The 27,448-nt window shown below is 35.1% G+C and overlaps 3 protein-coding genes and 1 pseudogene across 4 annotated transcripts; 1 reads left to right on the forward strand and 3 right to left on the reverse strand.

Moving 5' to 3' along the window:
- Positions 1-503: 503 nt before the first annotated feature.
- LOC110787744 (splicing factor U2af large subunit B-like) lies at positions 504-7,397 on the reverse strand (annotated as a pseudogene).
- A 4,546-nt stretch (positions 7,398-11,943) lies between these two features.
- Positions 11,944-13,550, reverse strand: LOC130459064 (uncharacterized acetyltransferase At3g50280-like). Its single transcript, XM_056827410.1, has one exon. The coding sequence runs from the start codon at positions 13,408-13,410 to the stop codon at positions 12,001-12,003; it is 1,410 nt and encodes a 469-aa protein (XP_056683388.1). The 5' UTR covers positions 13,411-13,550; the 3' UTR covers positions 11,944-12,000.
- Positions 13,551-13,572: 22 nt separating this feature from the next.
- LOC110787732 (uncharacterized acetyltransferase At3g50280) lies at positions 13,573-17,686 on the reverse strand. The gene is made up of 2 exons (XM_021992376.2): positions 16,976-17,686; positions 13,573-14,595 (listed from the first exon to the last, which is right to left on the reverse strand). Exons 1-2 carry the CDS (start codon positions 17,451-17,453, stop codon positions 13,805-13,807), a joined length of 1,269 nt encoding a protein of 422 aa, XP_021848068.2. The 5' UTR covers positions 17,454-17,686; the 3' UTR covers positions 13,573-13,804.
- A 1,403-nt stretch (positions 17,687-19,089) lies between these two features.
- LOC110787731 (putative disease resistance protein At1g50180) lies at positions 19,090-22,318 on the forward strand. 2 transcript variants are annotated; one of them, XM_056826439.1, is made up of 3 exons: positions 19,090-20,289; positions 20,595-20,993; positions 21,637-21,814. In XM_056826439.1, exons 1-3 carry the CDS (start codon positions 19,227-19,229, stop codon positions 21,663-21,665), a joined length of 1,491 nt encoding a protein of 496 aa, XP_056682417.1. In that variant the 5' UTR covers positions 19,090-19,226; the 3' UTR covers positions 21,666-21,814. The 2 variants fall into 2 exon arrangements, with proteins under 2 accessions (XP_056682417.1, XP_021848067.1); XM_021992375.2 differs by having other exon boundaries at positions 20,595-22,318.
- Positions 22,319-27,448: the final 5,130 nt, after the last annotated feature.

The following is a 27,448-nucleotide window of genomic DNA, read 5'->3' on the forward strand; positions in this document are numbered from 1 at the left end:
ACGCTGCAACAAGTGTCAAAAAATTGGCAAAAATTTGGACTTGTTACAGCGTACATATGTATGTACGCTGTAAAAGACTCAACTTTTTGCAAGCGTACATTTATTTGTACGCTGCAACAAGTCTGGAATTTTGCGAAATTTTTTTCCCTTGTTGCAGCGTACAATATATACGTACGCTGCAACAAAGCACTTTTGGCGGGAAAATTCTAATTTTGTTTAGGGATACCTAGAGTGCCTTGCACCAAATATAGAAACCTGTCAAAACAATAATAGAATAACGCAACTTGTATAACAAATATAAAAACAACAACTGGAGTTTTGTATATATCCCAAAACCAAAAGTGCACATACCGATACATTTAAATATATTTACGTTCCAATTTCAACGTACGCATACATTTTAACATAAAAGATTGTTCTATAACATCTAAACCAACTTGATCAAGCGCCCTCAAGTCAATAATAAATACTTGGTGGTAAAAAACTTCGCCCATTGCTCACGAACCACATCAATTTCCTCACTAGCATAAGGCGCAGTACTCGAAGTATAGACCTTACAAAAACAAAAATTTGATGGAGCATTAGATTAAATGTCATTTTAGTCTAAATATGACATATAACGACCCAATGAGCCTTAAATGTGCATAAATAGATTGGAATGAGTATTGAAAACTTTAAAACTAAGCATATTAATCATGTAAAAAGTTTGAAATAAGTCCTTAGGTTCTTTAGTTCAAAGTTGGAACGAAAATGTCATTTTAGTCTAAATATGACCTATAACGACCCAATGAGCCTTAAATGTGCGTAAATAGATTGGAAGGAGCCTTGAGAACTTAAAACTAACCATATTAATCATATAAAGGGTTTAAAATGAGTTTTTAGGTTCCTTAGTACAAGGTTAGGAGCCAAAATGTCTCATTTTAGCCTAAATATGACCTATAACGACCAAACAAGTCTCAAATGTGCATAAATAGATCGGATTGAGTCTTGAAAAGTTCAAAATAATCATATGAATCATATAATAAGTTGGAAATTAGTTCCTAAGTTCGTTAGTTCAAAGTTGGGAGCAAAAATGTCATTTTAGCCTAAATATGACTTATAACGGCCAAAGAAGTCTCAAATGTGCATAAATAGATTGGAATGAGTGTTGGAAACTTAAAACTAATCATATTAATCATGTAAAATGTTTAAAATGAGTCCTTATGTTCTTTAGTCAAAAATGGGAGCGAAAATGCCTTATTTTAACCTAAATATGACCTATAACGACCAAACAAGTCTCAAATGTGCATAAATAGATTGGATTGAGTCTTGGAAACTTAAAACTAATCATATGAATCATGTAATAAGTTTGAAATGAGTTCTTAAGTTCGTTAGTTCAAAGTTGTGAGCGAAAATGTCATTTTAGCCTAAATATGAACTATAACGGCCAAACAGGTCTCAAATGTGCATAAATAGATTGGATTGAGTCTTGAAAAGTTAAAAAATCATATGAATCATGTAGTAAGTTTGAAATGAGTTTTTAGGTTCGTTAGTTTAAAATTGGGAGCGAAAATGTAATTTTAGCCTAAATATGACCTATAATGGCCAAACAAGTCTCGAATGTGCATAAATAGATTGGAAAGAGCCTTGAAAACTTAAAACTAAGCATATTAATCATGTAAAGGGTTTAAAATGAGTCTTTAGGTTCTTTATTTCAAAGTTAGGAGCGAAAATGTAAACACAAGAATATAATACCTGAGATGCATTCAACTCTGGAAGACCTGGAGCGCCAAATCGACGAGGCAAAGTATTTCAAACCACCTGCATCTCGACTTCATGTCCCAACAAATGTTGATAAATATACCTGTACCAATTTACAGACTTAAAATATCAAGCAACAAAGTGAAAAGGAATACAATGCTTATAATTGCATGGAAATGCTGACATAAAGAGATGTAAAAGAATAACTAGTATTTTATAAACTACTACAACTATCAATACATCTTGTTCTCAAAAATCTAACCCTGTAGTTGACAATAAAATCAAGTAAATATGGGATAATCAAACTATAAAAGCAAAAAATTAAACAGGAGGGGCAAAAATTGCGTAAAAATCTAATCACATGGCGATTTAAGGTATACTTGAAATATCCGTAACAGACAGATCTTGGTAAACAGAAAAGGCATAGCCTTTAGAATTTCCGGTTTCTCTGTCCTGGACAAGATCAAAACCTCAAAGTGCTCCAAAGGATTCCAACAAATCTCGCACTTGAGCCTTAGTGAAGTAATAAGGAAGCTCACCAACAAATATCCTATCAGGACCCTCAAGACTCCCTGTAGAACCTGGTGTCAAGCCAACAGCAGCCAGGTTTAGGTTTGGATTAGGCTGACTCAAACCAAGTGTTGCAGCAAGTGATGGGTTGTAGTCACTGGGTCTCCTCACCTTGACTGGAGCCCCCTGCAATTGCAAGAGCGTAATATGTTACCAAGAGTAACTAGTGCCAAATAGAATCCCACATCCGTACCAGAAACAGCAGAACAATGGTGAACAACGAAGGCAAAAAATATACCTCAAATATAATACCATCTAGCGCCATAACATTACTAGCTTCCTCAACCGATCTCATCTCCACAAAAGCAAACTTTTTTTTCATGGTTTATATAGACATTTACAACAACATCACCTGAACAAGCATAAGTTATGACAAGATTATTAAATTTTAAAAATAAAAATCTATACCAAAGCGCATCTGAAACTTTGCGCTCGTACCTGGTCCTGCAGTATTTCCTCTAATTGAGGCCATAACATGGCTGAAATAGATAGCCACGGTCTGCAACAATGATAATCCAAGATTATTAGCAAATAATATGGTAGAATAGGATAACAAGGATTAACAACGTGAAAAATTGAAAATAATGAAGACGGAAAACCTGCTCATTAGCTCTGGGGGTAATCCTCCAACATAAACCCATCGAGCATGTCTAGTTGCCTGTAAATTTCATATCACTCATCAGATTTATAAAATATAAATTAATGATGCATGATTAATGAAATTCAATGAAGAAATAGCATCACAGTTAACCTGCTGAGTCATTGCTTGAACAGGCATGATAGGAAGAGTTCCAAGAGGCAACTACAAAGAAAGAAAAGAAATTAACAACAATGAAGGCAAATTAGTAAAAATGACACAATTAACAATTCATACCTGCCCTGACGTTAAAGGGAACATGTTAAGAAACATCCCAGGAACAGGAGTTGTCGTGATTGAACCTGTATCCCAACCCTTTAAAATGCATGCATTGAAAATACTACGCTTATCAATAGTGTTTTGAGTGTTAAAACCTTGAAATTCACTATTCACAAGGGATTGAAAATTGAAACCTTCCCTTTAGAAGCTCTATATTGACATTTGCAAAGGTCTTGAGTTCAAACCCCCTAACTTACATATTCTTCTTCCTCTTTCCCCAAACCTTTAAACTTACAAAATTGTTCTACGAGTTGACATTATTGGAATAACGAGTTGACATTATTTTAAATAGCAGGGTATTTCAATTGTGACTATTATTAGTAACTAAGTTACATTCTACATTCGTTAAATTAATTCTTAATTACTTAATTAGGAAACATAAGTTCCCAACTTATTTTGCAAATTGATTTCAATTTCTTAGCGCGCGCGGTCCAACAACTAGTTGGGTAAAAAGCTGGGGTTGTCATCATAGCAATTGGTGGCGCAATGTCAAGTCCGCTGATCCTTTTACTGCTAGCAAACAATAACTTCAATAAGAAGACACAAGAATACGAGATACCATTAGGGATAATAACATATGTAACCATCAGTAACAAATCAGAGATGCCATCCTATGCTGAAGTTAAACCAAAATAAACATGATCACAAGGATATTCTAGAGCATATTAAAATCTAAAAGCAGGGTTAGACAACCTTCAATCTCTTTGCTACAGGTGCAGGGGGGGTGAGGTTCATTTGCAACCAAAAAAAAGAACTCCCTTCCCAGAACAATAGAGCAGCAGCAGAAGACAGTATTGGTTCTAAGAACTTGGTCACAAGTAATAAGAAATACTACACATGTAACTTAATCATCCTCAAGTGTATAGGACGGTACTACTTTCCATATATCATACGAGTACCTCATGATCATTTGACATAATTGTAATCTTGCAACCCAAAATCCCCAATCTATAAACATCAACAACTAACTTGAAAAACCTCAGTTCTAAAAGTAAAATGCAACCCAAAACACAGCTAATGAAATCAATGCTAATCATTTGAATAAAAACAAAAATAAATACATCAAAAAATAAAAAATCCACCATGTTCAAACTATATCAACAAGAGCAAACAATAGTCAACTCAAGCCCTTGAAAAATCACATTTCAATAGTACAATGCAATTAACAACAGTCAACTTCACCTCCCCTGCTCCACCCCACCACCACCACCGCCACCACCACCACCACCATTCTCTGATTCCAACACCACCACATCTTTATCTATGAACAAACTCTAAAAACGAATTTAACAAACGAATTGAACAAACCCTAAAAACGAATTGAACAAACGCACAGAACCCTAAAAATGAATTGAACAAACCCTAATTCTTAAAACGAAAATCAGATAAACGAATTGAACAAAGATTACTAGCCGCGGCGAGGAGGTTGACGGAGAACAGGACGCGAGCAACTTTCTTTCTTGGAACCACCGACGTGAGCAAGCAAAGTTTTTCCTTGGAATCACCGGCCGAGCAAGCTAACAGGTGGCGGCTGGCGAGGAGGCCAGAACCACCGACGAGGAAGCTAGATTGACGATGGAGGGAAAGTTTTTTGTGCAGGGAAAGTTTTTTTTTTAGGGGACGACGCATGGAAAGTGAAGGGAAGAAGAGGGAGATGAGCGCGAGAACAGAAACTTTCAGATGCTATTCAATGAATATTGGAATGAATTTTTTTTTAATCGGGCTATTGCAGGGGGCTTTAAAATGTACGCTGCAACAAAAACGGGCTATTGCAGGGGGCTTTTACAATGTACGCTGCAACAAAATCTTTTGCAGGGGCAATTAATTTGCACGCTGCAACAACCCTTTAAAGAGTTTGACCCGCATTGACCTACTGGTTGTTGAAGCGTATTAATACATGTACGCTGCAACAAGGGGGCTGCAACAGGGATTTTTTCTACTAGTGACTATATCAAACATTACCACTTAAGATCATCCGCATAAGAGGGGGTAGATCGAGGGTCTTTCTGAGTGTAGATCAACAACATAAAACATAGTGTGCATGTGTTCCCGATCAATATGTAACATAATTAGAACAGAATGTCAGCTAATTTCTTGATGTAATATAAAGAGTTCACTGTGCCTAGGTGCATGGAATAATGACCATAATTTAAGAGTTCACTTATTTAGTCTCACAGAGCAGATACAATAATCAAGGAGATTAGAGTCACCACCAGTAGCAATGCAAGTATCTTAGATTTTAGATCTTAAATTCAATCCAAAATCAAACATCACTACTAGAAAAGTGGCCTATAGCAACGCTAGAAAAAGCAACAGTTTTTACACCGTTGCAATAAGTGGTCTATAATAACGGTTTTTCACTAATAAGGTTTATTTTATTTTCTGTGAATACAACTGTTGCAATAGTTTTCTAAAGGCAACAGTTATACGTTATTTTTTTTCGTCTTAGCTAGTGCAACAGTTTTCCACTATTATCAAAATTTTCATTCACTTTTATTTATATTTCCTACACTTACAAAGCCCTCAAACTAGTTTCATTTACCCTTTACATTCGCCTTCTTCTTGGAATTTCCTCTACTCCTTATTAATTCATTGCCGGTCGCCTTTGAAATTCTTCGTTTAATCGCAATTTTTCAACATTGATTGTTCTTTCCACCTTTCAAATCTACAATCTCTGATTTTTCTACCTTAATTCAAACCTAATTTCCTGAATTTAGTTTTTTCCCAAAAAAAAACATAAGTTCAATAAATTTATGTCGTATGAACCATTGCTTCTCTTTGGGTTTGAATGGCAAGGGGTGAGCACCAAATTCATGGCTATTGGATTTCTTAATTGGCGATGGAAAATTGGAGTAGCGTTAATCAAATTTCGCATCCCTCAAAGCTGGAACAAGGTGAATATGTAATTTTCCCTTTTAATTTGGTCTAAGCATTCACCATTCAAGCTTTAATTTTAATTTATTGATCGAAATTATGTACATTAATCTTTTGTGTTGTAAAAAGGATTAAATTAGGGATTTTTAAGTAGGGAATTCTTAAGATTTAGGGTTGATATTGAGGCTGCGAATTCCGTTGAGGGTTTAGTTCCACAGTATGATTCAAGTGTGCAATATTTGTATAGAAGATTATTTTAATGTTCAAGGATTTGTTAATTACTAAACCTATAAACTTGCAGGCCTTACTTTATTTGTTTTATATAAATCCCTTTTGATGGTGCAACCTATATTTTCAAGATATTTGTTTAGGCTAATGATTAAGTCCATACAAATTTCTTGTCCTGTGCTTTTATTTTGTACATATTTTAGATCAATGACTTAGTATAGATGCAATAAGAAACCGAATCTTAGATTTCCTATTTCTTCAAAAGGGAATCTGTGAAGTTTTAGGAGTTTGGAATCCCTTGAATTGAAGGGATACTAATTGTTCTTGTTCAATTTTTTTCCTCTAAATTCAGTTAAATCACATTGCTTTCCTGTAACTCTGTAAGTATACGATACTGAAAAAGTCAAAGAGATGGAAACCAAATTGGATTGTAAATCCATCTTCTTGACACATGAGTTTTTCATTAAAAGTGCTAACAACAAATAATGTCGTGATAGTTACTAGAATAGCTTCATATAGTTTACAAGTATTCAATGAATTCCTTAAATTAATTGATTTACTTGGGAAGAATACTATATTGCCTACTGATTTGCATGTTAGACCAATCTTCTCGTACTTTCCAGCCCATTATCTTAGAATATAACTACTATATGTAAAAGGAGATTCAATGTTCTAGTTTCAGTGAAAAATCTTACCTCACAAAGTCCTTTTTGATACGACTTGTAAGGTAATCGCATCTTTTCAATTCTATATTCTAATAATTCTTGCTTTTTTTTAATAGAAGATATTTTTCAGTTAATTAATCCATATAATGTGGAAGGAATTTGGTCAATGTTATCCAACTATGTTAATCATATTTACTAGTTGTTCCAATCAAACCATGCATATCTCAGATTCTCTGCTAACTTGTCTTGGCCGTGAAATTCGAAAGTTTGAAAACATTGAAGAGCAAGTGAACATGAACAGAAGGGATCTCAGAGGCAGGGGAAGGAAAGAGAGGTCCATTGAGACTAACCTTTAAGGGGTTTGCATTTGCAGGTTGTCCATATTGATCGACGCGATAATCCATGGTGTGAAATTTTGGAATGTGATAGTCTTTACTAATTTACATATAGGTATGATCTACATTATATTCCCTCTTAATTAATTATACCCATTTTCTATATATATATATATATATATATATATATATATATATATATATATATATATATATAACATCTGGACATATAGGTATGATCTACATTATATTCCCTCTTAATTTTGGTGTTTTATGTTGTGTCAGCTATAACATCTGGACATAATATTATTAAGGTATTATTAATCCTAACATTATACTAACATGTACTCTCTATTTATAGTTTTATACTACACATTCCTTATGAGTTGAGGTTTCTTTTGCATAAGAGTTGGGGGTTCTACTGGAAGTGTTGGATTAGCTTTAATTGCCTGCCTTACGTAGAAGATACTGATTCAGGAAGAATGTGGGGAATACATGGATCTGGCTTAATTATTTCCACTCTTCTTTTCTGTTTTTTTCTTTTCCCATCTGGGTGGAGTAGGGGGGATGAAAATTGAGTGGCATATACAAAATTTTGCAGTAATGATTGAGTGTTTCACATGAAAATTAAATAGATCCTGCCTTCCACCTCATGTTATTCATATATGTGACAGGTAATTAACTAACAGACATCAAGGGTTAACAATTTTCAGCTCAAAAAACTTACCATTAAGGCCGAATGTCTATTCTTTCTTCGCTCAAGTGTTCCCCGGTTCTTGTGATCTAACAAGGAAGTAGAAGTAGTCTTCTTGCGACTAGAAGTATGGTTTTTTCCTTCATGGTTGGGACAACACATTCTTTTACTTAACAGTCTAACATTCTTAGTTTATTGCCATTAAATAGATTAAGTATTGTTTTGAGAAGTATACGCATATACAGTCGATGTAGTATACACATATGCATGCTGTTTTAAATCATTGGCAAGTGTATGTGTATGACATTTAATATTGGCCTTTTTTCTTTTCAGTTGAGGGAGGTTGATGTTCCTAAGGTTATCTTAATACAATTATTTTTTTTGGAGTGGTCTAGGAACTAAGTGAAAGCCATTTAATGCTGGAGTGATTGACCCTTAACCAAAAAACCACCCAAGGGATCGACAAATCGAATTATATTGTTGTTATTATGAGCGCAGATTCAATATTTGTTTTTTAAGCTTTTGATGCTTAATAAATTATATCTGGTGTTCGTGTCACCACAAAGGTTTTTTATCTGGATTTGTTCGTTGCTGCCAGTTTCTTACACCTTCGGATATCTTTGACTTGTTACGTGTTAAGTTGCCGCTTTGGTTAATATATAGGAAAAGTGAAATGATGCCTAATCTTTAACCTTTAATTTCACCCAAAACAATGAGTTTGTTCAAGCGAAAGAAGTCTAACACTGTTGTGTTTGTCGGACTCACTGGGAGTGGGAAAACTGTTCTTTTCTACCAGGTGAGCAATCTCCATTTTGCATTCATTGTTAATTATGTCCTTAGGTCTTTGTTTTTTACTCTAGTTTCTTAAACCATCATGTCTGAGAAGTTTGTGTATGACCTTTCTTTTTTACTTGCTGGTTCAATTTTTTTGTTTAGTTAGTAAGACCTATAGGTCAATTCACTGAGTGTTCTTCTGTATATAATATGAATGAAAATATTGTCTTCTCTTGTTTGTTATCTTCGAGATGGTTTTTCACATCAAGGAATTGTGATTTAAATGGATCCAAATGAGGGTACTCTTATGCTGCACTCTAAGCTCACTAAGGTACTATACTAATTTAATTAATTAATTTTCACATTAGAGTTGGACAAAAGGATATAGTTTTTGTGTTTGTTTGAAAATTAATTGTTTAGGTTTTGAGGTTTTTGCTCTCCGGGACTGATTTTAAATAATTTACTGGCTCGACTCACAATTTTCTGACAATTGCTCTCATTTATGCTCATAAACTTGATTTCCTAGTACCCCCTTTTCCCTGTTATTTACTTTGGTCATAAATCTCATAATGAAAATTGCAACTAAATCTTCCACATTTTTACATGGAGAGAAGGGTAAATCAAGCATGCGCATTTAGTTGATGTTCCTGGACAGTGGGCACTCACGCCTTCGTCCTAAGCTTGATAACTAGATGCCCTAAGTGGCTGGTGTTGTTTTTGTTGCTGATTCTTTGGAGTTAGCTTGATAACTAGATGCCCTAGGTGGCTGGTGTTGTTTTTGTTGCTGATTCTTTGGAGTTCTTGCCTAACTGCTAGGCAGCCGCTCAGTAATTTTTTTTCCTCCAATCCTTTTGTTGTACGTTCCTTTCACTTCACACTTGTAATGATTCTGAAGTCCGATTGTTTATCTGATTTGTTTTAAGGTACTTGTACGATATCCTAACCAAGGCCAGTGTTGTAAATAAGAGAGTTCCTCTACTAATTGTTTGCGACAAAACTGAGAAAGTGACTTCACATTCGAAAGATTTTATTCGCAAGCTACTGGAGAAAGAAATGTGAGACTTCGTTTCTTTTTTCCTTAAATTTCAGATTTGCCCCCTCCTTAGGCAATAATAGGATGAATTTATTCAAAGTTACATAATACTCATAGTTGGTTTGCCTCTTTGTAAATTATGTCTACCAATCACCTCAGTCCATGATGCTGCAAATTATATTATTTCATGTTTAATCTAAAATTACATAGTCTAACAGTAACTTGGAAATGCTTCATTTACTATTTCAGCCATTCCACTTTATATTAATTCACTATTTTCATTCTCTTAGTCACTCCTAACTAGGAATTCATGACTTTGTAATTTTTGGTCATGTGTCCTTATGTTTTTTCTTGGAATTTGGGTAGTTTACCCTTCTCCCCCTCACAATATTGGTTATCGTTTCAAAATTGTTGGTGTTCTTGGAATAGGTTTTAGTTAGTTACATTTTTGTGGACAGATCAATTTTAAACGAAAATCTATCGGATTTTCCACTTTCACTGTCATTTTACGTTATATACTTTTGTAATAGATAAGCTAGAATGGGAGTCTTAATGAATTCTCATGAGACATTGGGTATTGAAAAACGCTGCCCTTTACCCATTATTAAGGTTTATCTTTTGTCATTCATTTTGGGCTTCTTTTTTCTTACGTATGTGGATTTTATTCATTGATAACAAGTTTCTTATTAAAATGTTACACTTCATTTGTTTGTTGTGCAGGATGGTGCATATATTCAAAGAAAGACTACTTTAAGTATGTGAAGATTGATAGTGTTTTTGGCACATAAATATTAGAATAGAGCTATTGTATTGTGATTGCAAGAGACTTTTTTTTTTATACTGGATGTAGTTTTAGAACCAATATTTTTTTTACTATTGAGATAATTGTAATAAGATATATGTATACATTGTTTTGAAGTTATTTATTATGAAAATCTTATTATACGTTGTTCAAATTTATTAAATGCATAATATTAGACCAATAGTGATCATTGTCCTAAGCTCAATTGAAAGCGTTTTTATAAGCTCAATCGTAAGTGTTGTCATAAACTCAAATGAAAGCGTTGCCATAAACTCAATTGTAAGCGTTACAAGAATGAAAACTAAAAGCGTTGTCATAAACTTGGTAGTAAGTGTTGCTACAGATACAATTGGATGTGTTACTATAAGTGTAAGAAAGTGTTGCATTAGTTTTAAATTCAACCCACAATAAGATAATAAGTGTTGCCTTAAGTTGGCTAAAATTGTTGCCTTAAATGTGTAAATGTTGGCTAAAGTCGTTAGAAAACTGTTGCCATAGGTTAAAAGCGTTGCCTATAAAAAGCGTTGCCATAGTTATTTATGGCAACAGTTTATTATAACTGTTGCCTAAATCCGGGAAATTGTTGCCATAGACTTATAGCAACGCCCCTTATTGGTAACGGTTTTTAAACCGTTGCTATAGGCCTATTACAACAATTAATTGATCTATGGTAACGGTTTATTGCCGTTGCTATAAGCCTATTTTGTAGTAGTGCATTAAACCAATATTAGAACGCCACATAGAAAATGTAATGATTTTGACTAATGAAAAATAAGATTTCAAATTTATTTACGAATTAAAAAAGTCGAGTGCCACGTAGATGAATAAGGTGACACGTACATATTTTTATTAATTAATTACTAATACTATGTATATACCTCCATCCAAAATCAACAACTCTAATTAAATAAAAAAATCTAAAATTAAATTCAATAAAAAATCGAACACTAATATGTTCTATAAAATATAGCAGTTGTTATATATAAGAATTTTATTTGAACTTAAAAATTTAATAGAATCCGTGCATTGTACGGGCTAAACTCTAATAAGAGATACACTTGGCCGAACACAAGCATTAAGAAAAATAATTGAATGAAATAAAATAATAAAGCAAAGGGGTTGGAGTAAATATTTTAATCAAGTAAAATAAGTGAGGACCATTAAATTTTGGAGGGCTGTGGAGTGGGGGGTTTATGATATTAATTGTTTAATGTAATAGTGGGTCATATGGTATAGATATATTATTTAATTAAATGATGGAGTTGAAAAGTTATTATAAATGGTAAGTGTATCTCCTATTTAAATACGGAGGGAGTAATAAGATAAGATAATATTCCATACAGGATCTGCATAACATAAAATATTCAATTCAAACAGCTGACACAAAACTCATGAATTCCTCATCTAATTCAAGACTACTCATGATCTCGGGTCTTAGACATACTTCTAGATCAACGCTTCCATCCCCTTGACGTCCTGGATTCGCGGTCACCTTCCCGTCTTCTTTGCTAGCGTAGCCGGCTAAAACACCCACCGCTTTACCAAGTCCGAATTCAGACCCATACATATCGAACCTCGTTGATCCACCAATCAACACGCTGTTGGGCTTGTAGTAAAGATTAGCCGTACTGGGCTGAACCACAAACGGGGCCTCCACAAATCTTTTAAAAAAGGCACGTATCGCTTTATCATCTAGGCCCATTACTACTTCATGGACCAATATGGAAGCCCATCCTAAACCTTGGCCCAAAAGCTCCCCCACTTTGCAACTACCCTGAGCTCTTTTAACGAAACCCCCAAAGTAGTCACCGGAAATTGACGGGTTGATTTTGGGTCGCAGATTTGCCACCAACCCGACGTCGGTTTCTTGACCGAGTTCCAAATTTCTAGCATGTGTTATGGAAATCCATATAAACGCTGTCAAGGCTTGGAAGGAAGATATATGATTGTAAGCTAGCCCACACTCTTTGTTAGCCTTAACCTTAAGTTTTGACATTGAAGTGGGTGAGAAGTGGAATATTCTTTCTCGTAATGGACCTTGATCAACATTTCGGGTTATGAACTCATTGGGCTCAAGAAAAGGCAACTTGAGGATTGGGCCGTATCCGTCGGGATAGAAGGGCTTGAATACGGGCTTGTGAGAGATGGAAACATTAAACTTTTCATCATTAGCCCCAATATTATTGCCATCCAAATGGAGTAATATTTCAGACAAGGTAGAGATGAAATTCCATAAGGAAGTACCATCACCAATGGAGTGGTTCATGGTAAACCCAATGAACACCCCATCAAGAAGCTCAGTTACTTGAATTGACAAAAGAGGTCTTGTATGACCATCATGATTAACCGCTTTCTCACCGAGGTCAAAAAATGACCGGACAATGGGATGCACATCAACAGACGAGATCAGATCAGAAACTTTCAAATTATTAACGGAAGCATGGATAAGGCGAGCTCCAGGACCCTTGTTACAATCTACGTACACCCAAATGGCATGTTCGTCGTGGAACTTTTGGGTGGCTAATTGACCGGCTAAGGGGTAGAAATGAACAAGGGAATGAGATAGTGAGTTTTTGAGCTTGTCCAATAGATGAGCTTGTATATTTTCTGGTTTAGTATGGAAAAGGAGACCTTTTTGCATTTGGTCAAGGGATAAGAAGGCAAGATCAATCATACCCAAATAGTGAGGTTGATTTGAGGATTCAACTTGTATTTTGGGTTTCACAAAAGATTGGGAGATGAGTTTCACTTGGCTAATTTCTCCGTGAGAGTTCATCATAACGTTGAATGATTATAACGTTGGATGATTATTGATGGTGAAAGATTGATAAAATGAAATTCTAGTTTTTGGTTTGTGATTTCCAAATCTCCTTAAACATATATTTATATTCTAGGCTGGCAAAGAAGAGCTGTGGAACTTACGATCATCGCAATAAAAAAAAGTGCAAAAGTATTGCTTATTATAATACAGCTTATCATAATGATTTGGGTAAATCAAGATCGGATCTTCCTTTTGAAAATTACAATCAAACAAAGTAACATATTGGACTTCTCCACCAAATCAATTAATTTGTCGGCAATAGGAGATATATAGAGCAATGATTTATTAACATTAAATCATGGTTTGAGGCAGATATTGAATGTATATATGTATCTCCTACTTAATTAGACAACTATGATGCAAAACTCATAAATTCCTCATGGGATTCAAGACCAATCATGGTTTGAGGTCTTAGACAAATCTCTAAATCAACACTTCCCCCTCCTTCACATCCAGGATTGGCCGTTACCTTCCCATCATCCTTATTACCATAGCCAGCTAAAACAGCGACTGGTTTACCAAGTCCAAATTCAGGACCATACATATCAAATCTTGCAGACCCAGCTATGGACACACTATTAGCATTATGGAATTCAGAATCTTTACCTGCTTGTTCGACATAAGGAGCCTTGGAATAATTTCTTAAAAACTCGAGGATTTTACAATCATTCTCGGCTTTTACACTTTGATGAACCAACAATGCTGCCCATCCTAACCCACGACTTACAAGCTCGCCGACCTTACATCTTCCTTGAGCTACAGCTAAGTAGTTTCCAAAGTGTTCTTGGGAGAATGGAGGTATAACCCTACCCCGCCAGTTTATAATCAATGTACAACTAGTCTCTTCATCAGGGTGTATGTTTCGAATGCGCGTGATTGACTTCCATAGGAACCCCGTTAAGGCTTGAAAAGACGATATATTATTTTCGACAACATTGCATTCTTCGTTAGCCTTAGCTTTGAGCATCGACATTGCCTTAGCTGAGAAATGGAATATTCTTTCTCTTAGCCGCCCCGGGTCAAACCTTGTTACAAACTCTTCCGGTTCAACATATGGTAACTTAAGGATCGGACCATACCCTTCAGGAAAGAAGGGCTTGAATATAGGTCTTCGACAGATATTTACCTTCATGGACGATTCATCTACGGAAAAACATTTACCAAGTATTATTTTCAAATTACACTTTATTAACGATTTTGATTAGTATTATCTTTCATATTCATTTGTATAAGTTACTACTCAATAAAATTATGTATCAAACCACGTTTTACTTACATAATAACATTTATTTTATTGTACAGAGTATGTCAAAGAGTTGATAGATAGTTTAAAAATAAATATTTGGATTAATCTAACATCATTTATTTAATAATTAGTTTGTGAGTCGATCTGATAGTTCAGTAAGAACACTTGACAAGAGGGGGGTGAATTGTTTCTTGTGAACTTGAGTAAGTTTCTTGCGGAATTTAAACAATAAAGAGACTGAGAACAATGAGCGAAGAAAGATATAAAACTGAGGAACCTTCTTGACCCTAATCAAGAAGAACCTCACTACTCTTTTGTATTAATGCAATAACTCTATTACAAATACACTCTTTAACTCGAGTTCCTCTCGAACACGAGTTCCCCACAGCAATCCCCTTCGACTACTGTGCTACTCTTTCTCTCTCTGACTTAACTCTAAGTCGCTCATTTTCTCTTTGACTTAACTCTAAGTCACTGTTTCTCTCTTTGACTAAACTCTTAGTCGCTCTTTCTCTCTTTGACTTAACTCTAAGTCACTCAAGGATCACTCAATCCTTAAACCCAAAATACAATATGATAGATAGATTCTAGTACGTAATAAAGCTTATAGTAATAAGGAACTCAAGGAACACTCTATTTTGCCAACCGATTCTTTTAAAACGTTTAAGCTCTTTAAGATAGATTTTTTAGAAATCAGTTGTTTTTTGAAAAGCCAAAACTCTTCTCCTTTTATAGAAGAGTTTTACCTAAGGTTGGATACCCATGTTCTCCTCAACTACCCACTAACTGTTACTGCTCAGTAACATGGGCATAGTTGGAGAGAAACAGGGAGACCAAATCAAAACACTACTTGCACGTTTAAACAGAAATACGTGGGAGAGTTTTAAGGATCATGGAAAATCTTTTGCTTGAGAAACAAGGAGAATGAAAACAGAGTCCTATGTTTACATTTATTAATTAAATTCATTTTATTTATTAACAAAGATTTTCCAACTTAAAACTCTTTTATAATTACAGTTAATATATTTCAATTTAAAACGTACCAAAATACTTAGGTTCCTTTCGTTCCAAATTACGTATAAACAATATTAAATACTTACATAAATCCTAAACATAAACTCATATGTTGTAGTCTTCATGTTGCACCTTTAGAAGCTTCACTCGAAGACTTCCCAATTTGTTCCTTCTCTGGAACATCGAGGATCCACATAATATATGAGGAACTCGCCTTAGGAACTCGCCTAAGGATCTCACCTTTGTAAACTTGCTTAATGATTATATCTTCAATGTAGTGTCTGACATGGATCAATTACTTGCTTATATTCCACGTTGCTTAGTTTATCCAACTCAGGATCTCCTTAACTTAGCATTATCCCTCTAAGGATCTCGGAACCTATTATGCAACATAACTTAGCCAATTGTCAGGAGTTTGCTTTGTCATCATCAAAACTTTAGGGTCAACACGATCGATGTCTCAGGTTGCTAAGCTACTTTAAATAATATAAGTATGTCCCATTTTTTAAAAAATTTGTTTTTATATGTCTCAGAAGGAAAATAAACAATTGCTTTTTTCAAAAACCACAAAATTAAAGCTGATAAGTTATTTATTTATGAAAATTTAATTTGTCTGATCTAATTACTTCAGAGTGAAAAGTGTATCATTATCATTCTCATTACCCCATTGTCTCAAATAAGCTCCCGCAAGAAGCGGGGTAGGGGGGGGGGTCGGGTGTACGCAACCTTACCCCAGCAATTGCAGAAATATTGTTTCCATTTGACCCAAAAGCGATAACGGAACGACCATCTCCTAATTCATAGAAAGGAAGCGAAGAGGTTTTAAGAGCCATTTTAATTTAGTCCACTTTAAAAGAGAAGTGAAGTGAAAAGTGTAGTAAAAATTAATCATTTAACTCTTGTATTATAGTACTTTTGCCGTAACAAAACTTGCTAATTATGTGATGTTACACAATTCTAGTGCTAAAACAGGGTAACACGTATACTTTCTTATAAACATATTCGATTAATTTGAATATATATATTAATATACATATTTACTTTATTGTATTATGAAAATATGTGACCAAAGTTAATAGGTAAATCGTGCAATAGTCAAATTGCTACTACGTATATAGCATAATTTATATACTGTAAAAAAAAGACAAAGAGAGCACGTAATTGGTACTACGTATATGTATATCGGTATATGTCTAAAATAATGTAACAAAGCAAAGATGAAATAGAAGACTTTAACAAGGTACTTGATTACGTCACACATACCTACTGTTTTAAGATTCCTGGAGTCGTCGCAGGAAACCTGCAGAAAAATCTCGGACAAGGTCGAGATGAAATGCCATAGGGAGGTACCATCAGCTACACTGTGGTTCATGTTAAACCCGATAAAGACACCATCAGCAAGCTCCGTTACTTGGATTGACAAAAGAGACCGGGTGTGTCCATCATGATTTACAATAAACTTCTCTCCAAAATCAAAGAAAGACGAGGTGATCGGATGGACATCAATGGTCGATAGGAGATCGGATACTGATAAATCAGCGTGGATAAGCCGAGCTCCGGGGCCGTTGTTGCAGTCAACGTAAACCGAAATGGCATGTTCATCATGAAATTTTTGGGTATAGAGTTGACCAGCTAAAGGGTAGAAATGAACAAGAGTTTGAGATAATGAAATCTTGAGATTTTCTAAAAGATCAGATTCTATATTTTTGGGTTTATTGTGGAAAAGGAGACCCTTTTGCATTTGGCCTAAAGACAAGAATAAAAGATCAATTGGTGCTAAGTAGTGAGGTTGTTTTGATGCTTCAACTTCATATTTTGGTTTGATAAAACATTCTCAAATCATTTTGATTTCTTCATGATTTGAGTCCACCATTTTTGGGTTTTTTAGCTGCTTCTAAAACTAGATGACTTAATTTGGTTAAAGATCAAAGCTATCCCATGGGTGAGAATAGGGACCAAATTCCATCAACGGGGTCAACTAGTCATTTGTTTTTTTATTTGGTAATTCACGTAATTGGTAGTTTGGTACATACGGGCTATGCGATGTCAGATGGGCCGAAGGCCTTTACCCCAAACTAAAGATGGCCTTTATCCCAATTAATCTATCTGATGACACTTTCCGTAATTCCGTTAAGTGCTTCGCATTTGATTTAGTGGTAAGGTTTTTATATCTTATAACCTTAATATTCAGGGGCGGATCCAGGAATTTATAAATGGGGTTCAATTTAAGTTTTTTGTTTTGATTAGCTTTCTAATTTCTCATATTTGCTCTTTTGAGGGAATTAAAGTTGAGAGGTAAATAGACAAAATATTAAAAACGTTATAATAAAATACGTGGAGGATTTATGATATTTAATTTTGGTTTTTTCATAACAATCAAACTCAACACTTAGTTCAAATTACAACAATAATTTGGCGCAATTTCAATTTCTACATGTAACTATGTAACCATTTATTTAAAAGGTTTATCTCTCAAAAAAGATATATAATATAAAAGTTAATCAAAACATGTCAGAAGATAACAAAAATTGATAAAAAATACCCCGGTGTACAAATATTTATTATACACCAAGTGCATAAAAGACTTTTTGATTTCTCATTAGTCATACTTGCAACAAAAAAAAAAAAAAAACCCTTTAATTTCTCAATAGTCATACTTACCAAAAAAAAAAACCAAACATGGGGTGGTGACTCTGTGACATGTGAGACAAGACTATACTTCTTACAGTACAGAGAAAACGAGTAGTTTGGGTTGGGTATGGGCCGAGTTCATTCGGAAGAAAAGTCTATTTCAAGTAAGGGAATTCGAATCTCGAGTCAAGTTAATTATGGGTCTATTGAAAATTAACTTATTATCATAAACTAATCCATTTTAATTAAATTTTATTTTGGTCGGGCTCATTCAGGTCGGATCATCAAGTTTCGGGTACGGGTGGTTTTGGTGTATTACGGTTCGGTTCAGTTCTGGGTACAAGGTGAGGTTTGGGTTGGATCATTCGGGTTAGTTGTTTGTTGTGGGGTTAACTTTGCCGGGCCAACTTTTATTCCGTAGAAAATTTCCACAAGGGCCTCAAAATGATTTTGGGCTTGCTAAGTTGCCACTGACGTGTGAGGACATAATGAATTAATATGATTGGGCTTACTATCGTATAGGTTACCCTCATCTCTACTAGCTTATTATAAACGGGCCAGATTACAAAATTGATAACCTGGTTCTGGTTCGTCCATTTGCATTTCAAAAATCACAACGGTGTTATGTTAAAGGTTAAACCAAGCAGATTAGTTTAGTTTGTCATTTGAGATTGAGTTCTTTGCACGTTAACCAGGACATATTAATCAAGTACAAGCAGGATGAAAGAAATCAACGAAGGCCGGCAGACAGCTTAGAGATAATTGAATTTGTCAAACATGAAAGATGAAAATTCATCATGACTTTACTCTTTAAGGAAAAAATGTCAACAAAAACCTCAGCCAAAAAGTGCAACAGAAAAACACTACAATTTCCCCTGCATCAATGGCAGAGTCTTCTGTTCAATCAGCTGTACAACGGCTAGGTAGCCTCCTTGTAGAAGAAGAAGAAAATCTAGAAGCCATAAAAGAAAAAGTGGAGCATCTTAGAGATGAGTTGGATTGGATGCATTGCTTCTTAAGGGAAGCTGACGCAAGCCGGTATGTTGATCCAAGAGTTAGTAGGTGGGTCATTCAAATACAAGAAATCGCGCATGAGGCTGAGGAAGTTGTTGAGATTTTCCTTTTTAAACTCATTAGTCACCAAAAGCTACAATATGCAGGGAAAACGTTTGTGATCAAGAATAGGCTTGAAAGGTACTTATGGGTTCTTGGGGAAGCTAAAGCAATTCATGATGCTAATAATGGTATTGAGGCTTTAAGAGCTAAAATCGCCACGTTAACTTCACGAATTCAAGCTTATGGTATCAAGATCACAAGGTCAGACTCTGAGTCATTGACATCGAGAGTTCATTCATTAGATGTCATTAAGGAGGACAAACATGTTGGGTTGAATGATCAAGCGAAGAATATTAATATTGTGGGTGATTTGGTATCGGAGGCAAGGGAAAACAGAGTTTTCGGCATATGGGGAAAAAATGGTGTAGGGAAGACTACTTTGGCAAAGGAAGTTTACTTTAATCATGCAATTAGGAAACATTTTAATAGGTTTTCTTGGGTGTATGTGCCTCAAAATTGCAAAGTTTCCGGTCTTTTAAGAGGGATATTAACATCTCTTGTAACGAACTCGAGTGATGAGATTGCCTTAATGACTGATCAAGTGTTGATTAAGGAGCTCTATCAAGTTTTGCTAGAAAACAAGTGTTTGGTGATCCTAGATAATGTATGGACTTGTGACATTTGGGATGGTATAAAGCCGGCCTTTCCTGGAGACGACGACAAAGATTCAAAAAGCAAAATTTTGTTCATAACAGAAAATAGGCAGGTGGCTGAGCAAATACATGGGAGATCAATAATTCATGAGATCAGATGCTTAAGTTATGATGAAAGTTGGGAGCTTCTTCAATCAAAGCTGGGTCGTATTCCAGCACAAATCTTCGGAATTGATGGTACATTTGTTTCCTAGCTTCACATATATTATAATATATGCAATTACTTACAACTTATTAATTTAATGCTTATCAGATTTTTAAATTTAGATTTATCTAGGTATTAGGATTCGATTTATGTGTATTACAAGATAGAATCTCATTGCAGTTAGTTATTGGCTGAGTTTAGGTTTATATGTTCCTTATTTCTCTTAGATTTCTTGCATTCGTGAATCGTGGCCTTGTAAAACGAATTATTATCAAAGAATTGCAAAACGTTTCATAGTTTATACTTGATAAATTGCACTGCAAACATGGGTATGTAGGTATTTCAAAGATGATGGAAATGGCAAAGAAAATGTTGAAAGTCTGCCAAGGGATTCCACTGGCAATTATTGCACTTGGAGGTCTTCTGGTGACCAAGAAAACACCAGAAGAGTGGGAAGTAGTTGTCGGTCTCATGAATTCCCTGCAGAATGGAAAACATTACCAACAACAATCATATGAACAAGTTGTGGAGTTATGCTATTATGCTTTACCATATTACCTGAAGAATTGCTTTCTTCATTTAGGGAGCTTTCCTGAAGATACTGAGATCCCTACTAAGAAGTTATGCAACATGTGGGTAGCTGAAGGTATCGCGGTATCAGCAAATGGGGAAGTTTGTAGAGGAGAATCATTGGAAGATTTCGCTGAGGATTGCTTGACTGAGTTGGTGCAAAGAGGTATGGTTAAAATATCCAAAAGGAAATCATCAAATTCAAATGGTAGCGTAAAATCTTGCAAATTACATGGTCTTATGAGAGATTTATGCTTTAAAGTATCTAAAGAAGAAAATTACCTAAGCATAATGGACTTGGATTCCAAAGAAGCTCTAGTTTTAAGTGGAAAAACTCGCCGATTGGCTATATATTTGGGACAACAAGGTAAGGATCAAATTCTACTACCTCAGAAAAATCAAGTCCTTAGGTCTCTTTTGCTGTTCCCTTGTCAAAAGGAAAGAACAGAAGTTAACCATGGATCCATTAGAGGTCTTTGTCGAGAGTCTCAATTGCTTCGTGTATTAGATCTTGATGGAGTCGTAGTAAGTTCCAAAACTTTGCCTAAAGAAATAGGGGACTTGATTTACTTGAGGTACTTAAGCATGAGGGATATGCTTCTTACAAAAGTACCACCAACTATTGGTTGTTTAAAGTGGCTCGAAACACTTGATTTAAGAGCAAAGGTAAGGTTAGAGATACCTAATGTGTTATGGTGTCTCGAAAGGTTAAGAAATCTATACCTTCCTTGTTATTTCACCATTAAAGACTCTGAAAAGTTGAGATTAGATAACTTGAACAACTTACTAACACTGAAAAATGTCAACAGTTTCATACTCGAAGATGTTCTTGCTATGAAAACTCTAAGAAAAGCCTCGGTTAGATATATGCTTGAGAATGAGCACATTGAATTCATCCAGAAATCGCCCAAGGTTGTTTTCAGTTTAACTATTTTTAGAGCTATAATTGGGAAAGAGCAAGTGAACGCGTCAACAAGTTTTGATAACTTGATCAAACTGGAGCTCAAAGGAGAGTTGTCAGTACCGATAAATGACCTGAAATTTCCTCCAAAGTTGAACAAGTTGGTGTTGGATTTTTGTGGGATGATGCAAGACCCAATGCCGGTGTTAGAAAAGCTTCCTAATTTAACAAGCCTTTGTCTTGATCACCAAGCTTATGTGGGGGAGAAGATGAATTGCTCTGCTTCAGGTTTTTATCAACTTGCTTATTTGAGGCTTTATGGCTTGAAAAGTTTACACCACTGGAATGTTGAACAAGGTGCCATGTCGAATCTTAAATGCTTGCAAGTAACAAGTTGTGAACGACTGTCAAAGATTCCTCAAGAGCTTCCTCACCAGGTTCAAATTACACATGTTTGACAACATTTGCACTCGGTTTTTCCAAGTTTTTTTTTTTGTCAAAGTGTATGCAGTATGTATGATTCATTTTTGGGTGCACAATTTTCTTTCTTGTATTTGTGTTTATACAAATTTGATCGAAATGTGTTATAATTTCAAAGGTGTTCACTTACTAAAATTTAAAATTAAAGTTGAATTTTGGACCCACTCCTAGGCTTTTGCTTGAGTACGTACGTACAATTATATGGTTAACTTTGACATCGATCTAAAGCACATTAATTAACTTTAGTACAAGCAAGTTTTTGAAGGAAAAAGAAAACCTAGTTTATTTATCGTTACCCTCTATAGTACTCCCTCCGTCCCTTAATACTCCACCTGTTTTGACCGGACACGCTTGCCAATGCACAACTTTGACCACCAATTTCTTTAACTACATATTATAAAAACTAATAAAAATATTAATATTTTGAAAATATATAGTAAGATGAATCAAACAATATATTATATACTAACATTTGATTTCATATACTAGAAATAAAATAGGGTCAAAGTGAATTATGTGAATAGTGCAAAAAGTCAAAACAAGTCGAGTATTAAGGGACGGAGGGAGTAAGCCGCAAAGGTAAAATTTTCGATATTATTTTTCTTTGGGGATAATTTAGTGTTACTCGATCATCCAGTGCAAGATCAGAGATAAAGTTATGACAGAAATTAAACATGGAGGGATAGGACAACTAATTATGTGTAATGTTACACTAGGTAAAACTGTGGGTAATTTAATTTAATACCACTTTGGAGATTAACCTCATTATTTGATACTCCGTATGAATCTGCATTATTATTATTATTATTATACCATATTCAAGTTGAGAGTGTGGAGACCCTGCCGTATAGTGACAGTACAGCCGGAGTACATTGCACTTGTCCTAACTTTCACTTGCAGTGCCGTACATTTTCTGTAATAAAATAAGTTTCTCTTATATTCTTTCTCCATACTTCATATGTGAAGCCTGTCATTGGTTTATCGATAAGCTTCGTTCCTTATACGGAGTAGTACAAAAGTGTTGGACTGCATAGTAGCCACGCTCAGTGGCGGATCCAGGATTTGAGAAATGGGGGGACGAATAAAATTTCCTATTGAAATTCGACAAAAAATTGGGCCGGATTTCGCTATAAAAAGGGTCCAATTTACATTCGTTGTAATTGTTTGTTCCACATAATTAAAATCTAAACCCACAATATACTTCATTTATGTAATCAACCATTTATTAGTGTGTTTGCGCATCTCAAATAAACAATAGAAAAATTGAAAAACAAAGGGAGTAGTACGTATAAGAATCACTAAAATGAAATTTAAAGGCCTGTTAAAAATCAATAGAATTTAATTTATAGATGATATTACGTGTCTGACATCTAGCATTGTGTACACGATTTTTATTTTAGAGAAAACTATTTAACCCATACAAGTATGCAACTAAGTTCAGCTACATATAAAAGTGAAGTTCATCACAATATATACCGGTATTTTTTTAAACGAGTGAAATAAGGAAATTACAAATTATACCGCTATTTTTTACATATAAATTAAACAGTGGGGAAGAAAAATCATTAAAGTGTTAAACAATGAGGTAGAATGACATAAAGAGCTAAAAAAATTCAAAAAGGAAGACAATGAATGAATAGGGGGGGGGGGGGGAAACAGCTACAGAGGATCGAACTCTGATCTCCTTGCAGTGTTTATAGGTGTGGAACCTTATACCAACTAAGACAAGCCTTTTATTTGAAAGTTTTATAGCGGATTTATTATATGAGCTTCTAAATTATTAAACTGTTTCGTTATATATTTTGTTCGTGGATTCAGAGAATGGGGGGCAACTGTACCCCTTATACCCCCTGAATCCGCCACTGGCCACGCACTATCGGCCTTTTAGTTATAAGAACAATGATATAGCCGAGATTCAATTATTTATTTTCAGAGCCATACATAATAATATAGTCGAGATTTAATGAAACATTTAGAGTTAATCTTATTGATTGGGTAAACTTTTCAATCAAATGACAATTTCGTAAATATTTTCATGGAAAATCATAGGTGGTATAATGTTAGTCGTTGAGTGTATATGTGTAGTTATTTACCGTATAACACTAGGTCTTAACTGCATACTATTAGTAGTTGTCAATCTATTTATGTCTACTGATGTATTACTAAAATGTAATATTGTTTATTGGTAAGTAATTGATATGCATTAATAGACGTTTATTGTACAATGTTTGTTGTTGACTGTATATTACGTAATCGTTGATGTATTTCGAAAATATAATGTTGATTATAGGTAAGACCCATCCTTAAAGTCACGTACGAGGAAGTACAAATACATATCAGATATGTATGGGGAAATACATATCAGAACAAAAGACAAAATAGGAAAAAGGACAAAAAAAAAATTAAATGGTACTTTTCTAAACACAAATAGTACTTCTTTTTTTTTTTTTTTTACAGAATGGTACTTTTTTTACATAATGGTACTTTTTTTACATGAATGATACTTCCTTTTTTGTCTTTTAGTTATTTGTCTTTTAGTTGATATGTGTGTTTCCACACATATCAGATATGCGAAAAAACGAACCCCGCAGTCACATACTCATATCATTGTGATATGAGATGCTATTTTAGTTTCCATTTTAAGCAGTTTTAAGCAAATAAGTTGTTTTCTGTTTTTGGCGGGAAAAGTTGTTATAACAACTTTTGTTTGTTAGTGGAATCTGTTGTTAGTTGTTGCTGTCAGCCAGCTATATAAGCAGCTAAAACATTGTATTTGGATCACAATTAATCAAATACAAAGATTCCTTCTCTCTCCTACAATTCTCTTCTGACTTCTCTCCCAAGCTTCTATTCTTCTTCTTCTCATCTCTCTCTTTTCTAGACACTTCGACCACCATTGTTGGTGAGCTTGATAGCTCCCACATCATTGGTATCAGAGCAAATCTGCTGCTCTCTGAAATTCTGCAGTAGCTCCATCATCTCCTATCTTCATTCTGGCTCCAGCTGCAACCAGAAGGAAAGCTATGGAGGATCAACTCAGAAATTTGGAGAAAAAAATCGAGGAGCAAAATGAAAAAGTCGAGGATCAAAACAAGAGGATGGATCAAAAGTTTGAAGAACTTTTGAAGGTTATGCAATCATTCAAGGATGCAAATGATTCACAATCTACTGGCAGTCACAATGACAGAAATGCAAACCACAGAACTCTAGGTATGAACCCTAAGCTATCATTTCCTAAATTTGATGGAAGCAATCCTAAAATTTGGGTCAAAAAATGTTGCAAATACTTTGATCTGTGTAAAATTGCTGAGGATCAGAGGGTAGATTTAGCATCATTGAACATGATTGAAAAGGCTGAGGGGTGGGTTATGAACTATTTGTCTGTTAGGAAGCATATGATGGTGGAATGGAATGACTTTGTTGCTGATCTATATGCTAGATTTAGGGACAATTCAGCTTTAAATGTAGTTGAAACTTTCAACAAACTGCAGCAAGTTAGCACTCTAGAGGATTACATAGATGAATTTGAGAACCTGGGATCTATTATGTTAATGAATAATCATGTGTTACCTGATACTTACATGCTGGAAAGCTTCATTGGGGGTTTGAAACCTGCTGTAAAGCCATTTGTAAAAGCCTTCAAACCAGCCACTATTGCTGAAGCTATTGATTTAGCCAGACTTCAGGAAGAAAATCTAGAAGCTGTATCTCACAAACCCTACAAAACACAAATGTTTAACCCTAAACCATTGCAATCTGTCCCTCTTTTACCAAACACTAAACCACCATTGCTACCCACACCCACAAATAAGCCAAACACAAGCCTAGCCCTCACAAAATATCCACAACAAATAACCAGAAACTTTAAATATATACCAGCTGATGTAAGACAAGAAAAAATTGCTAAAGGACTGTGTTACTACTGTGATTCCCCTTATGACAGAAACCACAAATGTCAATTTAGGGAACCACAACTGTTCACTGTGGAAATTCCAGGTGATCAGATTGAAGAACTTAGTGATTCTGATGATCAAGAGGTGACTGAAAAGGAGATAAGTGAGCCCCAAATATCAGTGAGTGCATTAGTAGGAAGCTAAGGGTTCAGTACTATGAGGGTTAGGGGTCTGGTGAAAGAAAAACCCCTACAAATACTGATTGATTCAGGTAGCGCTCACAACTTTGTGGATTTGGACTTTGCCAAAAAATTGGGATGTAAATTAGACAAAATACCAGCTCAAGCAATAACTGTGGCTGATGGAAACCATCTTGCTTTCCAACACAGTTGCCAAGGGTTCACTTGGGAAATGCAAGGGATGAGTTTTGTGACTGATGTGTTGCTAATTCCTTTGGGGAGCTGTGATATGGTGCTTGGGATTCAGTGTCTTAGCTTATTGGGACCCATCAGTTGGGATTTTAATAAGCTGAGAATGGAGTTTAGCTTGGATGGTAAACAAGTAATGCTTAAAGGGGTTCCAACCAGAAAACTGAAAGTAGTTGAAGGGGAACCATCAGCTAAACTCTTCAGTACAGCTGCACAGTTGTGCTTAATGCAAGTGGTAGACCAAACTTGTTTAGCCATAGAAGTACAGTAGACAGAACAGGAGTGTGAAGAATTGAAAGAACTCAAAATGACTTATAGTATGGTTTTTGAGGAACCAACTGTGTTGCCTCCTTCAAGGGGGGTATTTGATCATTCTATCCCACTTAACCCAGGTTCCACCCCTGTGAATATCAGACCATATAGGTACCCTCTTAAGCAAAGGGATGTAATATAACAGTTGGTACAAGAGATGTTGGATAGGGGAATTATTCAACCAAGTGCTAGTCCTTTTGCATCACCAGTAGTGTTGGTAGGAAAGAAAGATGGCACATGGAGGTTGTGTGTAGATTACAGAGAATTGAATAGCAAAACAATTAAAAATAAATTCCCTATTCCTGTGATTGATGAACTGATAGATGAGTTATCTGGTGCTGTGGTGTTCAGTAAGCTTGATCTTACAGCTGGATATCATCAAATGAGGGTCAATGATAATGATGTATACAAAACAGCCTTTAAAACTCACACTGGACACTATGAATTTCTGGTTATGCCCTTTGGGTTAACCAATGCTCCTGCTTCTTTCCAGAATTGGATGAACCAAGTTTTTAAACCTCTCCTTAGAAAGTGTGTCTTAGTGTTCTTTGATGACATTCTGGTGTATAGTAGAACTCTAGAGGATCATTGGGTGCACCTTACCATG

Source organism: Spinacia oleracea, chromosome 4 (genome assembly GCF_020520425.1).
Source record: "Spinacia oleracea cultivar Varoflay chromosome 4, BTI_SOV_V1, whole genome shotgun sequence".
In the NCBI taxonomy this organism is placed as follows: Eukaryota; Viridiplantae; Streptophyta; class Magnoliopsida; order Caryophyllales; family Amaranthaceae; genus Spinacia; species Spinacia oleracea.

Coding starts and splice junctions, on each gene's coding strand:
- LOC110787732 (XM_021992376.2), bottom strand. CDS start 17,453: ATGCAAAAGGGTCTCCTTTTCCACAATAAACCCAAAAATATAGAATCT. Junction 14,596..16,975: donor CAGGAATCTTAAAACAGTAG/GTATGTGTGACG, acceptor GTTTTTCCGTAG/ATGAATCGTCCATGAAGGTA.
- LOC110787731 (XM_021992375.2), top strand. CDS start 19,227: ATGGCAGAGTCTTCTGTTCAATCAGCTGTACAACGGCTAGGTAGCCTC. Junction 20,290..20,594: donor ACAAATCTTCGGAATTGATG/GTACATTTGTTT, acceptor ATGGGTATGTAG/GTATTTCAAAGATGATGGAA.
- LOC130459064 (XM_056827410.1), bottom strand. CDS start 13,410: ATGATGAACTCTCACGGAGAAATTAGCCAAGTGAAACTCATCTCCCAA.